At 49.6% G+C, this 17,124-nt stretch overlaps 1 protein-coding gene across 2 annotated transcripts in view; it reads right to left on the bottom strand.

Annotated features, from left to right (window-relative positions):
* Positions 1-17,124, bottom strand: part of pi4kb (phosphatidylinositol 4-kinase, catalytic, beta) — a 67,626-nt gene that overhangs the window by 20,168 nt on the left and 30,334 nt on the right. For both annotated transcript variants that reach the window (XM_067975980.1, XM_067975979.1), the window contains exons 3-4: positions 2,970-3,200; positions 203-430 (exon numbers count right to left, since the gene is read on the bottom strand). In XM_067975980.1, the coding sequence (XP_067832081.1) occupies positions 203-430; positions 2,970-3,200 (459 nt within the window). The remainder of the gene's footprint in view (positions 1-202; positions 431-2,969; positions 3,201-17,124) is intronic.

Below are 17,124 nucleotides of genomic sequence, written 5' to 3'. Positions count from 1 at the left end.
ACCTCACTAAAAAAAAAACAGATGATCTGATCATGGCTGTTTGCGGGATCTTGCTGTGCGCAAATTGGCTGCTGCGTTTCCTACATCACAACGGTGACTACAGTCCAAAAGTACTTCATTGGCTGTAAAGCGCTTTGGGACGTCCCGAGGTGGTGAAAGGCGCAATTGCGGCTGTTCCTGGCCCCCTCGGGCCCCTGCTCACCTCGACCTGCAGCTCCCCGATGTCGTCCACAGACCAGGCCTCGTCGTCGTTGTCGTAGTTGGGCACGGTGGTGAAGCCCCCAGCCCTCTGCTCGTGCGTGACCCCGCAGTCGGGCAGGTTCTCCACCGACCGCGTGCTGCGGATACGGTTCTCGGGGATGCGGGTGGGGATGGGCGACATCTCCAGGTTGTCGCACTCGAGCACCTCAACGTAGATCAGATACGGGGCCTGAGAAGGAACGAGACAGGGTACAGCTTAAAAGACACACACCGGACGAGAGGAAGCTCAGCGAGCGATTAGTTGCATAGAATTAAGAGCACAGAAACAGGCCATTCGGCCCAACTTGTCTATGCTGGGTTTAATGCTCCACACGAGCTTCATCTCACCCGAATCAGCATGTCCTTCTATTCCTTTCGCCCTCATGGACCGTAATCAGACATAATTTGAGCCTCATAAGGAGCTACTGGGACAGGTGACCGAAAGCTTGGACAAAAAGGTAGGTTTTAAGGAGCGTCTTAATAGAGGAGAGAGAAGCGGAGGGGTTTCGGGAGGGAATTCCAGAGCTCAGGGCCTTAGGCAGTGGAAGGCACGGCCACCAAATGGTGGGACGAGGGAAATCGGGGATGTGCAAGAGGCCGCAATATATCGGCCGTTCCTTCATCGTCGCTGGGTCAAAATCCTGGAACTCCCTTCCCAACGGCACTGTGGGAGAACCGTCACCACACGGACTGCAGCGGTTCAAGAAGTCGGCTCACCACCACCTTCTCAAGAGGCAATTAGGGGACGGGCAATAAATGCCGGCCTCACCAGCGACGCCCACATCCCATGAACGAATAAACAAAAAAAAATTGGAGCAGTGCAGAGTTCCCGGAGGGTTGCGGGGCTGGGGGAGGTTTCGTCTGATAACGCTCCTGTCTCTGTGCTGTCAATCCTACGGCGAGTTCACCGCTGAACTTTCCCCTCTCGGCTCCTAACCTCCAAATACCCCATCCTACACCCTCCTCCCTGGGTTCGACTCGCGACTCGTCGCACAGTCTCCGGCATTCCTTCCCAGGAACTCAAACCTGTGGAATTCACCTCCCTTGCTCTCTCAATCTGCAAAAGCCAAACTTGGCGTCACCCCAAGCGATATTTCCAGATTGACTCGTCTTTTATCTCCTCACCCTCGGTGCTCTGGCCCTTGACCCCACCCGACCTTTAATAATCACGGACATAAACAGCAAGATTGTTCCAAGACAGCTCTCGATTATTTATACAAGCCTTCAGACTTGGCCTTGGATGTTTTTAGTTTAACTGCTGTGGCCATGGTTTCGCTGCCGGGCTCTGCTCAGCGACAAAACAGGAGGCGAGGCAGTTAGTTTTGCTGCAGTCTGTTACAGGCCTGGCGCAGATCATAAAAATGATTAATGGAAACTCAGTAATTTTCTTTTCCAACACAAACTTGCACCGGATAGCCGACTTCAACTCAATACAGCAGATGGATTCCGCAGGGACTAGATCATGCCATGAACAACACGTACACAGACTGCAGCCCTGCCTTAAAGCTACAGTCCCTCCAACAGCCTATTTTGAAGAATTTACCACACCTGTACATTTTTTCCCCCAAGGGGAGGGCATGAAATTGGCTATTTTAAAAAAAATTGCATTTTGTGTCAATCCAGGTGAAGGAATACTGGTGCTGGGATATAGAACATTTTCATTTCAGCAATCTAGTATCAGCATCCAACACTCGCAAGGCGGGTACAGGGTTAGATACAGAGTAAAGCTCCCTCTACACCGTCCCATCAAACACTCCCAGGGCAGGTACAGGGTTAGATACAGAGTAAAGCTCCCTCTACACCGTCCCATCAAACACTCCCAGGGCAGGTACAGGGTTAGATACAGAGTAAAGCTCCCTCTACACTGTCCCATCAAACACTCCCAGGGCAGGTACAGGGTTAGATACAGAGTAAAGCTCCCTCTACACTGTCCCGTCAAACACTCCCAGGGCAGGTACAGGGTTAGATACAGAGTAAAGCTCCCTCTACACTGTCCCAAACACTCCCAGGGCAGGTACAGGGTTAGATACAGAGTAAAGCTCCCTCTACACTGTCCCAAACACTCCCAGGGCAGGTACAGGGTTAGATACAGAGTAAAGCTCCCTCGACACTGTCCCAAACACTCCCAGGGCAGGTACAGGGTTAGATACAGAGTAAAGCTCCCTCACAATGTGCCTCAGAGGACCACCTCCTATTGCACCTGGTTGATATTTTTCCATTATCTATACCAGCCATCCTGCAGCCTCAGAGAGCAAGACTGCCAATTAATAGCAGATTGAGTTATTTTTATGTATCACAAGGCAGTGACTATGATGATTTACGTTTAAAGCTGTCATGCACGCACATGGGGACCCTCATGCTGCACGTATATAGAATGATACAGCACTAGGCCATTCAGCCCATCGTGCCTGTGCCGGCTATCGATTCAGCCCCATTCGCCCAGCTCCTTTCCCCAGAGCCCTGCAAATTTTGCCTTTTCAAGAACATATCCAATTCCCGGTTTGAAAGTTCCACAGCCCGATGTTGCAGGAGATCACAAGGTGTTCGGGCGGGGGCGATGAGTGTTTATATAGTGTTGGACAAGGCATTGCGGTTGTGTGGACCAGACGGGCTTCCCCTTATTGTCTGCGCGTACATGTTCAGGCGTTTAAACTAGCCAAGTTGTCAAGGGAACCCCTCTTCGTCTCGTTACTGTTAATGGGGTGGGGGGAGTCAAGATCACGACAAACCTTGTCCTTGGAGTTGAGTACCACGGCCTGGTTGTGGGGAACTCGGACCACGTGATGATCAAACCCGGATGTCGGGAGCCAGACCCGGGACGGAAGTTTGTGGTTCAGCAGCGACAGCTCCGAGATGAGCCTCTGCGTCTTCTGCTCCTTGGTGGGCAGGGTCACCAATCGCTTGCCGATGCCCATTAGCGACTTGATGAACTCCCTCTCTGGGGCCAGCCTGGCAGGTTGCTGCAGAGACAATAGGGGAAGAGGTCAGTGCAAGTGAAGGGCGAAGGTCGGCTTATACAAGTCAAATCGTACGATGCTCACAGCTCGACTACAAGATATTTGTATTTAATATAAACTTCTCTGGATATGTCCACACAACAACTACATTCATACAGTGCCTTTAATGTAGTAAAACATTCCTACAGTGACTACACTTAATTGACTGTAAAGTGCTTTGGAACATCCTGAGGTCGTGAAAGGCGTTATATAAATGCAAGATCGTTCTTCTTTCTTTCTAAAACGTCTTGAGATGCTTCACAGGAGTGTTAATCATTCAATTTGACACCGAGCCACATAAGGAGGTATTAGGACAGGTGACCAAAAGCTTGGTCAAAAAGATAGCTTTTAAGCAGCGTCTTAAAGGAGAGAGAGGCGGAGAGGTTTAGGGAGGGAATTCCAGAGCTTAGGGCCCGGGCAGCTGAAGGCACGGCCGCCAATGGTGGAGCGAAGGAAATCGGGGATGTACAAGGGGCCAGAATTGGAGGAATGCAGAGATCTCGGTTAGGGTTGTAGGGCTAGAGGAGGTTACAGAGATAGGGAGGGGCGAGGCCAGAGAGGGATTTGAACACCAAGGATGAGAATTTTAAATTTGAGGCACACAGTAACAGACCGATAAATACACTCCGTAAAGCAACGCCAACAACCCACAGTATCTCGACCAAACGACCTTGCTGCATCTGCCAGCCCATCCTCCTCCTGCACCCCCCCCTCCCCGGCCAGGGTATTGAGGGATAAGGAGCAAAGGTGAGGTAAATGGAGCAGAGTCACAGATCCAATTGAATGACAGAGCAGGCTCGAGAAGCTGAATGGCCTCCTCCTGTTCCTATGTAGAAGAGTCGAGGGGCAGAATGGTCTACTGCTGTTCCTATGTAAAAGAGTCGAGGGGCTGAATGGCCTCCTCCTGTTCCCATGCAACAGGCTCGAGGGGCTGAATGGCCTCCTCCTGTTCCCATGCAACAGGCTCGAGGGGCTGAACGGCCTCCCCCTTCCTTACGTGATGCAATCTGGTGGTGCTGCCAAAAAAACAAATTGGCACTCCCCAACAAGGAACCGGAGGATGTGTTTTGCGCTGAGTCGAGCCAATTCCACATCAGCTTTCCACTGACTCAGCGTCGAGCTAACATGGGGCGGCTTACAGTCCACATTGACACACCGACGGACCCGTTCAGACTAAAGAATGCTGCGCTGGGCCACACACACACACACACACACACACACACACGCCAACAAGTGCAAACTGGGACTGTTTGGTTTCATTCAGTAAGCCAGCTTGCTAAATAACAGACATTTGGGCACAGATCCAATAAACTAAATCTGATAACCCCCTAACTACAAGAATGGTTTATAAACACCACCCCGACCCAGACATTACATCGACTACAGCACAGAAACAGGCCATTCGGTCCATCTGGTCCGTGCTGGTGTTTATGCTCCACACGAGCCTCCTCCCACCCTACTTCATCTCACCCTATTATATTACAGCATCGTAATTGCAGAATCCCACAGCACAGGAGGAGGCCATTCAGCCCATCGTGCCTGTGCCGGCTCTTGGAAAGAGCTGTCCAATTAGTCCCACTCCCCCCCTTGCTCCTGGAAGCTAGATTATCGCATGAGGGAGAAAAGAAGGATGTGCTGAGAGGGAGAGATGAAGTAGGGGAGGGAGAGGAGGCTCGTGTGGAGCATAAACACCAGCATAGACCAGTTGGGCCGAATGGCCTGTTTCTGTGCTCTACATTCTATGTAACTCTTTGTAATTCTTTCCCCACAGCCCTGCAACTCTTTCCTTTTTAAGTATCTATCCAGTTCCCTTTTGAAATTCTGATTTTTTTTTTCCTTCGCTATTTTTGCTGGTTTCAATCTGTGGTCTTGCTCCCCACCGCCAGCCAAGAGGGCGGAACCTGCCCCAAATTCTCTCCCTTGTCGTGACGGGTGACTGGGGGTGAGCCCCGACAGCAGCATCAGTGATTCTGGCTGAGATTAGGAGCCATAAATATAAGATAGTCACCCATAAATCCAATCGGGAATTCAGGAGAAACCTCTTTAACCCAGAGAGCGGTGAGAATGTGGAACTCGCTCCCACATGGAGTGGTTGAGGCGAATAACAAAGATGGATTTAAGGGGAAGCTTGAGGGAGAAAGGAATAGAAGGATACGCTGATAGGGTGAGATGAAGAGGGGAGGGAGGAGGCTCGTGTGGAGCATAAACACCGGGATAGACCAGGAGGGCCAAATGGCCTGTTTCTGTGCTTTGCATTCTATGTGGTTGGTAGCACTTTAGCCTCTGGGTTTGAGCCTTACAATGGCATTCCAGTGCAGGATCTAGCCAGAGATTCTTATATTCCCCTCTCTTTTCTTCTAGGACAAAAAGCCCCAGGATTAAGCGTGCCTGTGGATGGGGAGCTTTGGTGAGGGCTGCACGTACAAACTCCATCTCCTGCCCATTCCATGGAACAGGGCATCATTGGGGGAAGGAACCCACAGGTGCCAGCTGTGGTAGCGCTCTCTCGCCTCGGAGTCAGAAGGTCGTGGGTTCGAGCCCCCACTCCAGAGACTCGAGCCCTATAATCCAGGCCGACACTCCCAGAGGGAGGTTCTGCACTGTCGGAGGGGCCGTCTTTCGGATGAGACGTTAAACCGAGGGCCCTGTCTGCCCCTCTCGAGTGGACGTAAAAGATTCCACGGGCCACTATTTCGAAGGAAAGCCGGGGGAGTTCTCCCCGGTGTCCTTGTCCGATATTTATCCCTCAACGAACATCACTAAAAAACAGGTTATCTGGTCATTTATCACACTGCTGTTTGTGGGATCTTGCTGTGCATAAATTGGCTGCTGCGTTTCCTACATTACAACAGTGACCACACTTCAAAAGTACTTCATTGGCTGTAAAGCGCTTTGGGACGTCCCGAGGTGGTGAAAGGCACGACAGAAATACAAGTCTTTCTTTTACATTGAGGACAAACGACCCAGAAGTGCGGTGGGGAGACTGCTTCCCGTTCCATCACCTTCATTCGCAGCAACTGATTACTCTACGACTTCAGAATATCATATGCGGATGTACTAACGCAGGAATAAAGGGGAGGTAAACAAGCAGGTCCCCCTCAATCCTCCTTTTACGTTTCATTCCATGCAGCCAGTCAGAAGTGTAGGCAACAAGGACTGGAGTGCATGTCATCGAGAATGTGTACACTCTCCCCTGCAACACGTTCTGGAGTTTTTTTTAAAAAATTCGTTCATGGACTATGGGCATTGCTGGCAAGGCCAGCATTTATTGCCCATCCCTAATTGCCCTCGAGAAAGTGGTGATGAGCCACTAATGTTTAGAAGAATGAGAGGTGATCTCATTGAAACATATATAAGATTCTGAGGGGGCTCGACAGGGGAGATGCTGAGAGGTTGTTTCCCCTGGCTGGAGAGTCCAGAACCAGGGGGCATAGTCTCAGGATAAGGGGTCCGCCATTTAAGACTGAGATGAGGAGGAATTTCTTCACTCAGAGGGTTGTGAATCTTTGGAATTCTCTACCCCAGGGGGCTGTGGATGCTCAGTCGTTGAGTATATTCAAGACTGAAATCGATGGATATTTGGACACTCGAGGGGTATGGGGAATCGGTCGAGCGGAGTTCGAAGATCAGCCATGATCTTATCGAATGGCGGAGCAGGCTCGAGGGGCCGGTTGGCCTGCTCCTCTTGCTTATGTTCTAACATGTCCCCCACCCATTTTCCTTCAATCCAAAACGGGACACATTGACCCTCTGCTTGACCTCTTCCCCCTGCCCCACCCAATCAAGAGCTTGAGGCAGTGGGGTAAATTTACCGCCTGCGGTGTCACTCCACGGGCCATCACAGTTGCTGTATTTTATTGGGGGGGGGGGGGGGGGGGGGGGGGGGGAGTGAAGTTACAACGCTTCACACTACAGCGCAACAGTGAGCTCACCCGTTGCAGAACACTTTGCAAACATTGCAACTTCCGTGCCCGAGGGTTGCAGCAGAAAAGGTGCGAATGTCGTAAGCAGGATATCCTCGCAGCACCTCCAGCAGATCGATAGCTCAGTGGGCAAACTCGGGCGGAGCAACAAATCGACCCATTTATTTAAAAGGAGCGACCGGGCGGGGATCAGGTTCGAGAGGGGGGGGGGGGCAAGTCACAGCTTCCCGGTGGCAAGTGCACCATTCCGAGAGGGAGCAAAACCATCCAGAGCAGCGAGGTTCCAGGTTCAGTCGACTCCCAAGAGCGGAGAGTTAGGCAGCCTGCGTCAGCGCAAGTAACGGTCGGTCTCAGTACCACCAGCAACGGCCGATATACGCCCAAGTCGGGATGGTGTGTGGGACTCGGAGGTGTTGTTGTTCCCATGCACCTGCTGCCCTTGTCTTTCTCGGTGATGGAGGTCGGGGGTGGAAGGGTGCACGGCCGGAGACAGCGTCGCCAGAAAGTTTGGGGGGGGTAGGTGGAGATTAGAGAAACAAAACCAGCAGGAAAGTCGTATTTATTGTCAGGTCATTAAAGGATCAACTGACAAACAGCTCGTTGTCATCCGTGACCCTGCCATTGACCTATACTCAGGTAACCAACAAAGGCAGACCTTCTGAAATACCTTCCTGTGTCTGGGCTCAATTCCTCATGGAGATAGTCCATTTCAAGAAAAAACCATGGATGTGAATTTCAGGATTGAACAGTTACACACGCGCACTAAGTCAGACAGACAGAGAGACAGAGTCAGACAGACAGAGAGACAGAGTCAGACAGACAGAGAGACAGAGTCAGACAGACAGAGAGACAGAGTCAGACAGACAGAGAGACAGAGTCAGACAGACAGAGAGACAGAGTCAGACAGACAGAGAGACAGACAGTCAGGTCACTCCCCTCCGCACATCACTCCTGCAGTCTTTCCAGATGGAACTTGGGGCACAAAGCAGAGGTTAACAGCATGAGTAAATAAAGCACTGTTCGATCTCCCAGGCGAGCCTCCACCCCCATGTTTTAGTTAATAGTGTGGCACCGAGCCCCACAGAAGGTCCAGGTTTCATCCCCGCTCTGTTCTCAGTTAGCTCTTCTCAGTCAATGGGTTCCTAAAATTGGTCTCTGCACACCTGAGCTGAGGAATCAACAGCTTTTTGGGGGGGGGGGGGGGGGGGGGAGAAAGAGAGTTCCAGATTTCCACTCCCCTTTGTGTGAGGAAGTGCTTCCTGACATCACCCCTGAACGGCCCGGCTCTAATTTGATTATGTCCTCTTGTTCTGGACTCCCCCGACCAGAGGAAATAGTTTCTCTCTATCTACCCTATCGCATCCTTTTAACATTTTAAACACCCATCAATCTCCTATACTCAAGGGGACTACAAGCCAAGTTTATGCAACATGTCCTCATAATTTAACTATTTTGCTTGTGTTTAGTCTTTCGGGAGAGAAAGATGTGTTTATCTTGCATCTAGCAGCCAAGTGTCTAGTTGCAGGCCAGGGAGACCATCTGCTGTTGGCCACTCAGTAACCCATCAGGAGAGTGTTCAGGGCCCGGGAGGAGAGGACGGGCCCGGGAGAGAACAGTGGTTGGGCTCGGCAGCTGCAAGTATTCCAAAGAGAAGCGTTCCATTGGCAGGGGGGTGGGGGGGCGGAAACCAGAGGACACAGAGTTACTGGCAAAAGAACCAGAGGGGATGAGGCAAATTTACGCAGCGAGTTGTTCTGATCTGGAATGCGCTGCCTGAAAGGGCGGTGGAAGCAGATTCAATAGTAACTTTCAAAAGGGAATTGGATAAATACTTAAAAAAGAAAAAAATTTGCAGGATTATGGGGGAAAGAGCAGGGGAATGGGACTAATTGGATAGCTCTTTCAAAGAGCCGGCACAGGCACAATGGGCCGAATGGCCTCCTTCTGTGCTGTGAGGTTGCATTCATTACCTGGGGGTACTTGAGGCAGGCCAGTGAATGCCCAACGCAGGACAGGGCTCGAGAGTGGGCCCAGGCCCGATTACTGGAAGCTGGAGGGGGTCAGGCCCTGAAACCGGGTGGCAAAGACAGTCAGTGAGCAAGTGTGGGAACACAGCCCATAACGTGCAGGTGGACGTGAGGACAAGAAAGCGAATATTGAATCCAGAGGATGCCTCAAAAGCTGGCGCTGACAGAAATGACGTGTGCATTCGGGAAATCTGTCTTTATGCTCCTGATCTTTTCCGGGAACATTAGAAATTTTACTGAGGCGGGGGAAATAGCCATATTGCCTTACTGATGCTCATACTTCAAGTTCAGATTTGTTACTCAGCAATATGAAATAGGAGCTAAATCAGCTGGAATAAATTTGCATATGAAGTGCGACGCCCCCAAGCGCGATGGAGAAAACAGAAAATCCTCACACTTATGCTGTTCTTGTATGAAAATGCACATAGACACTCAGGATGGCCAGTGTGTCTGGCTACCTCGCCCAATTGGAAGGTCAGATGTCAATTACACACATATCCCACTTCTGTCATTAACGTCAAAGAGCCTGCTCAACTCTGCTTCAATTTACATGTGGCCACTTCAGAAGAAATAGGAGCAGGAGTAGGCCATTCGGCCCCTCGAGCCTGCTCCGCCATTCAATCAGATCATGGCTGATCTTAAACCTCAACTCCACTTTCCCGCCTGATCCCTATATCACTTGATTCCCCTAGAGTCCAAAAAATCTATCCATCTCAGCCTTGAGTATACTCAATGACTGAGCATCCACAGCCCTCTGGGGTAGAGAATTCCAAAGATTCACAACCCTCAGAGAAGAAATTCCTTCTCATCTCAGTCTTAAATGGCCGACCCCTTATCCTGAGACTATGCCCCCTAATTCTAGACTCTCCAGCCAGGAGAAACAACCTCTCAGCATCTACCCTGTCAAACCCCCTCAGAATTTCATATGTTTCAATTAGATTATAGAATCATAGAAGTTTACAACATGGAAACAGGCCCAACATGTCCATGTCACCCAGTTTATACCACTAAGCTAGTCCCAATTGCCTGCACTTGGCCCATATCCCTCTATACCCATCTTACCCATGTAACTGTCCAAATGCTTTTTAAAAGACAAAATTGTACCCGCCTCTCATTCTTCTAAACTCCAGAGAGAATAGGCTCATTCTACTCAACCTCCCCTCATAGGACAACCCTCCCATCCCAGGAATTAATCTAGTGAACCTTCGCTGCACCGCCAAGTACCTCAATGGTATTACCATTTGCCAACAAAAGGGAAAAGGATAAATATTTGAAGGGATGAAATTTGCAGGGCTATGGGGAAAGAGCAGGAGGAACGGGACTAATTGGATAGATCTTTCAAAGAGCCGGCACAGGCACGATGGGCCTAATGGCCTCCTCTCGTGCTATACCTACTATGAAGACATGATGAAACCAACAGGTGGACATAAATGATGCATTCTGAAGGTGATGCTCCCGAGCTTCACTCTCTTGGCCTTTGAAAAAGTGCAGAGACAAAGTGCAAGGGGTCAGTAGGTTACGAGTACAAAACCCACCCTCGCCTGAAAGCCACCTGGTGCACAACCGGCAACATCATGGCGTTGGACGACAGAACGTCCGAGGTACGATCGGGCTTCCCCCCCACTCCCTGCCTACACGTTGAGCTGGTACGACATACATGGCCACGTTCGGGTGCCCAAGCGGGTAGGCGTTAAAACACGTCACTGGGCTGCCCCATCCTGCGTCCCGACCCTGGATCGAAGTGTTCCGTCAATTCTCAACAGAGGCATGCAAACAAGGGGTATTCCTGTCATCTAGTTCACCATCAAATCATGCTCGCTATTATCTAATCACAGAACGACAATGGCTAAGGTCAGGGTGGGGGGGGCAGGGTGCTGAATAATAATTCTACATTCCAGATCATGGCATTCTCCCCAACCGTGAGGAGGATGCAGCAGCTTGAGAAAGAAAAGCAGCTAAGGGACAAGGGAGGGAATGCACACAGAATAATAATTCAATAATAAAACAGAGAGAGGCACAGTAAGAGAATCAAAAGTTATTCCAAAAACAGTATTTCCTCAGATCAGAGTAACTTTTACTCAGAGGGTAGTCAGTTTCTTTGTCAAGTCAGGACTTGAGGTCACAGGTCATGACTTACTTCGTCGGTGAATTTTTCCCCCATCAAGATGCACGAGCACGGAAGCAGAGGTCCCAGCACTGGGCCAGAAACCCAGAGTTCGAGGGTTCAAACCCCACTGGGGCAAGTAGGGAAATTGAATCCAATAAATCTAACCCCTGCCGTACCTTCCCCTGGGAGTGTTTGATGGGACAGTGTAGAGGGAGCTTTACTCTGTATCTAACCCGTGCTACCTGCCCTGGAAGTGTTTGATGGGACAGTGCAGAGGGAGCTTTACTCTGTATCTAACCCGTGCTACCTGCCCTGGAAGTGTTTGATGGGACAGTGCAGAGGGAGCTTTACTCTGTATCTAACCCTGTACCTGCCCTGGCAGTGTTTGACGGGACAGTGTAGAGGGAGCTTTACTCTGTATCTAACCCGTGCCGTACCTGCCCTGGCAGTGTTTGACGGGACAGTGTAGAGGGAGCTTTACTCTGTATCTAACCCGTGCCGTACCTGCCCTGGCAGTGTTTGACGGGACAGTGTAGAGGGAGCTTTACTCTGTATCTAACCCTATACCTGCCCTGGGAGTCTTTGATGGGACAGTGAAGAGAGAGCTTTACTCTGTATCTAACCCGTGCTGTACCTGCCCCTGGGAGTGTTTGATGGGACAGTGTAGAGGGAGCTTTACTCTGTATCTAACCCGTGCTGTACCTGCCCCTGGGAGTGTTTGACGGGACAGTGTAGAGGGAGCTTTACTCTGTATCTAACCCTGTACCTGCCCTGGGAGTGTTTGATGGGACAGTGTAGAGGGAGCTTTACTCTGTATCTAACCCGTGCTGAAACGATTGATGCAGACACTGGGTACCCAAAATAGAAACGACTCTATTCCTTCGCACCTGGAGGAGGAGGTGAGAGCGGTGAAATAAACGAGCAAAATGCCGCAGGGTCAAGCACTGCATTCTGAAACGGTGTTCAGCCAATGCAAGCGTTTCAGGTCCGTTGGCAATCGGCAGTCACCGTGCGTAGCACACGGAGGAAATACTGTTTGGAAGAAAGGAGCAAAGCCAGCTACCCAGCCACCGCATCAAAAACTGGCCACTTACAGTGCCGTCAGCTCTATCAATACTCTCAATACTGGACGAAAGCGCCTGGGAAACAGTGGGAAGGAAAGGTTTATTTTTTTTTAAGTCTTCGGAAAAAAAAAACACTCTCATTTAAACAAACATTGCGTGCTGCACTGATCAACCACAGCATCCAGCACACAAAACCAGCGAGAGGCTCATTACATTGACTTTCTTAGAATTGCTAAAAATACAAAATATTTCATACCAGATCCATTTATCCGTGTTAATCACAATTTCTCTCGTGTTACAATGTATAAAAGAAAAGTGCAACGCAATCCCATCAACTTATCTTTGTCTGATAGACCAAGAGTGCGAATCAATCTTGGTCTTATCCCTCAGCCAATATCACTTAAAAAAAAAAAGATTATCTGGTCATTTATCGCACTGCTGTTTGTGGGATCTTGCTGTGCACAAATTGGCTGCTGGGTTTCCCTACGTTACAACAGTGTCCACACTGCTGAAGTACTTCATTGGCTTTGAAGAGCTTTGGGACGTCCTGAGGTTGTGGAAGGCACCAAAGAAACGCAAGTTCTTTCTTTCCACTTCCCATCATGACGCTCGAGTACAGAATGGAAACCAGTACAAGAGGTTGTGAGGAGAGGAAGTCGGCTGGATGTGTCATCCGTGGCTCAGTGGGTAGCGCTCTTGCCTCTGAGTCAGCAGGTCGGGGGTTCAAACCCCGCTCCAGGCCGGCCCACCAGCGCAGTACTGAGGGAGCGCTGCGCTGTCGGAGGCGCCGTCTTTCGGAGGAGACGTTAAACCGAGGCACCGTCTGCCCCCCTCAGGTGAAAGATCCAGCAGCCACCATTTCGGTCCATTGGCGCCTAAAAGGACGGGCTCGTGTTTTGAGGAGAGACGTTTCGCGAGAATCGGAACCAAACATTAACTCGGGAGCTTGTCTCTCTCAGATGCCGAACCCCATTACACTCTTCCAATATTTTTCACTTTGATTTCAGGTCTGCAGCGTCTTCCCTTTATATCAGTGAAAGATTGTCTTGTATTACAATCTAGTTTCATATTACAGGTGGCATCGGACTGCAGAAAACGCCAGCATCCTTGCTTTGAATACAGCTACAAACTCCTGGGGCCGGCAGTTCATTATGGGGGGCGGGGGGGGGTTACTGGAGTGTGTAAGCCATGCATCGTTCCAACAGTTGTCACATTCAACAAGCAAACCAGGCAACCCCTTCCTTTCTAGAGCAAATAGGTGTCCCTCACTCTTGTGCATCTCGGCTTCCGTCACCACCTGTCGCCAGCAATAGCCCTTTCAACAGGTCTGGGGGAAAAAAAAGCGTCTCTCGTTCTCATTAAATATTTGGAGGCATGAATTATCGAAGGTTAAATAAACCCAGAACGGTACGCGACAGCACAGAGGGCGCAGACGGAAACTTAAATTTGGCGAGAAGTTAATTTGAAAGCTTGCTCAAAAAAGAGAGAGTGAGAAACGTTTGGAATAATCTGGCAGGCAGGCAAGAACATTCAAATAGAATTGACTCGTTCTCCCTCCACCAACACTACCAAAAACAGATCAAGTGGCCATTTTGATCATCGAATCCTTACTGCGTGCAAATTGGCTGCTGCATTTTGCCTCCATAACAGTTACTGCAGTATTTCAGTACTTCATTGGCTGTGAAGCACTTTGGGATATCTTGAGGACGTGAAAGGCATGATCTAATTGCAATTCTTACTATTGCTATGTGCTTTGGAACAAAGTGGGACTCAATGCTCTCACTTGACATCAGCAGCATCAATCCCGGTTGATTCTCCATCGCAACCCAAGCCAAACACAGCAGACCTACCACTGCCTGGCTTAGCCCAGGCCAGGGATCAGACCTGGTCCTTTCATGGTCTGGGTACCCCAGGCGCTGCATTTAGTCACTGGGCTATTGAGGGCGCGGATTAGTAACTTTATAATTAATTCTAAAGTGGGTGCAGGAACAGAGAGACCTGGGGGTGTACGTGCACAAATCTTTGACAGTGGCAGGACAGGTTGAGAAAGCGGTTTAAAAAAAGCATACGGGATCCTGGGCTTTATAAATAGAGGCAGAGAGTACAAAAGCAAAGAAGTTATGATGAACCTTTACAAATCACTGATTCGGCCACAACTGGAGTATTGTGTCCAATTCTGGGCACCGCACTTTAGCAAGGATGTGAAGGCCTTTGCGAGGATGCAGAAAAGATTTACTAGAATGGTACCAGGGATGAGGGACTTCAGTTATGTAGAGAGACTGGAGAAGCTGGGGTTGTTCTCCTTAGAGCAGAGACGATTAAGAGATTTGATAGAGGTGTTCAAAATCATGAAGGGTTTAGATTAAGTAAATAAAGAGAAACTGTTCCCATTGGCAGGAGGGTCAAGAACCAGAGGACACAGATTTAAGGTGATTGGCAAAAGAACCAAAGACGACATGAGGGAAAAAAAAACTTTCATACAGCGAGTAGTTATAATCTGGAATGCGCTGCCTGAAAGGGCGGTGGAAGCAGATTCAATCGCAACTTTCAAAAAGGAATTGGATAAATACTTGAAGGGAAAAAAATGTGCGGGGCTACGGGGAAACAGCAGGGGAGTGGGACTAATTGGATTGCTCTCACAAAGAGCCAGCATGGGTTCGATGGGCCAAATGGCCTCCTTCTGTGCTATAACCATTCTATGAAATGGAGAATATCAAGAAAAAGTGCTGCTGCTCTTTGTGTCCCGTGATTAGACATTCTTATTATCAAGTACTAACTTGGCCAATTAGTGGAGTGGAGCAGAGCCAACATTCAATCTCATTTAAACGTATTGTAAAGGGGATTCAGGTCCCACGTGAAACCTGCTGGCCATTTTGAGTTCAGATTGTCCGTAAGCTCATTTGAGTGAAATTGCTTCCTCATTGATCAGCTCAATGAAATCTCTCTGACATTAGCAGGCTCTATATTTAACCATCACAGAGTCCTGCCTAATGCAACGGGAATCGAGCTGCTTTTGTACTGGTCTCCGAGAAGGACTTGAGCCAGGAGGCTCCTGACCCTTGGGACCCATGCAGCCCACAATGACCCTGAAGTAAAATCCCCGGATTTGCCAAGTAAGACGATTTATTTTAAAGCCAGGTCTTAATGGCTGCCAGGCTTGTGAAATCCAGGCAGTTCCCATAGCGGTTGCTGCAAGTCCAGCATGGTCTCACCCCCTCCCTATCTCTGTAACCTCCTCCAGCCCCTACAACCCTCAGTCTGCAGGACGATATAGATGGGTTGGTCAGATGGGCGGAACAGTGGCAAATGGAATTTAACCCGGAAAAGTGCGAGGTGATGCACTTTGGAGGGACTAACAAGGCAAGGGAATACACAATGAATGGGAGGACCCTAGGCAAGACAGAGGGTCAGAGGGATCTTGGTGTGCAAGTTCACAGATCCCTGAAGGCGGCGGAACAGGTAGATAAGGTGGTAAAGAAGGCATATGGGATACTTGCCTTTATTAGCCGAGGCATAGAATATAAGAGCAAGGAGGTTATGATGGAGCTGTATAAAACACTGGTTAGGCCACAGCTGGAGTACTGTGTGCAGTTCTGGTCGCCACACTACAGGAAGGATGTGATCGCTTTGGAGAGGGTGCAGAGGAGATTCACCAGGATGTTACCAGGGCTGGAGCGCTTCAGCTATGAAGAGAGACTGGGAAGATTGGGTTTGTTTTCCTTGGAGCAGAGGAGGCTGAGGGGGGACATGATTGAGGTGTACAAAATTATGAGGGGCACAGATAGGATGGAAACTAAGGAGCTTTTTCCCTTCGTTGAGGGTTCTATAACAAGGGGACATAGATTCAAGGTAAAAGGCGGGAAGTTTAGAGGGGATTTGAGAAAGAACTTTTTCACCCAGAGGGTGGTTGGAGTCTGGAACTCACTGCCTGAAAGGGTTGTCGAGGCAGGAACCCTCACAACATTCAAGAAGCATTTGGATGAGCACTTGAAATGCCATAGCATACAAGGCTACGGACCAAATGCTGGAATATGGGATTAGAGTAGACAGGGCTTGATGGCCGGCGCGGACACGATGGGCCGAAGGGCCTCTATCCGTGCTGTATAACTCTCTATGACTCTAACCCTCCGAAATCTCTGCTTTCCTCCAATTCTGGCCTCTTGCGCATCCCCGAATTTAATCGCTCCACCATTGGCGGCCGTGCCTTCAGTCGCCTCGGCCCTAAGCTCTGGAATTCCCTCCCTAAACCTCTCCTCCTTTAAGACGCTCTTTAGAACCTACCTCTCCTCTTTCCTAATATCTCCTTATGTGGCTCGGTGTCAAATTTTGTTTGATAACGCTCCTGTGAAGTGCCTTGGAAAGTTCCACTCCATTAAATGCAATTATTGTTGCATCTAACCCGTGTTGTATCTGCACTAGCCGCACTCAATAGGCAAACACAGCCAACTCTTGTATCTGATTGCCCCATTCAGCAACTCCTGTTGGAACACACTGATATCAGGTGAGGTCAGGATCAAGTGACTTCCCCACACGGTTGAATATCCAGCAGACACTTATTGCCTAGGTTCCCATATTGGCCCCTTGGGCAAGGTACTGGAGGTCGCCCAATGACTATAGATCAGTTTTACTGTCCGTCTTCAGCTCGCTAATCCCCCGCCTCTCCTTTCCCTGTGGTACCAGAACGAGGGTTAAATTGCGAGGACAGGTTGCACAGACTCGGCTTGTATTCCCTCGAGTTTAGAAGATTGAGGGGTGATCTGATCTGGG

The sequence above is a fragment of the Heptranchias perlo genome, chromosome 44 (genome assembly GCF_035084215.1).
Source record: "Heptranchias perlo isolate sHepPer1 chromosome 44, sHepPer1.hap1, whole genome shotgun sequence".
Lineage (NCBI taxonomy): Eukaryota > Metazoa > Chordata > Chondrichthyes > Hexanchiformes > Hexanchidae > Heptranchias > Heptranchias perlo.
Note: the sequence above shows the minus strand (reverse complement) of the source record. Positions and strands in the feature narration are given on the sequence as shown.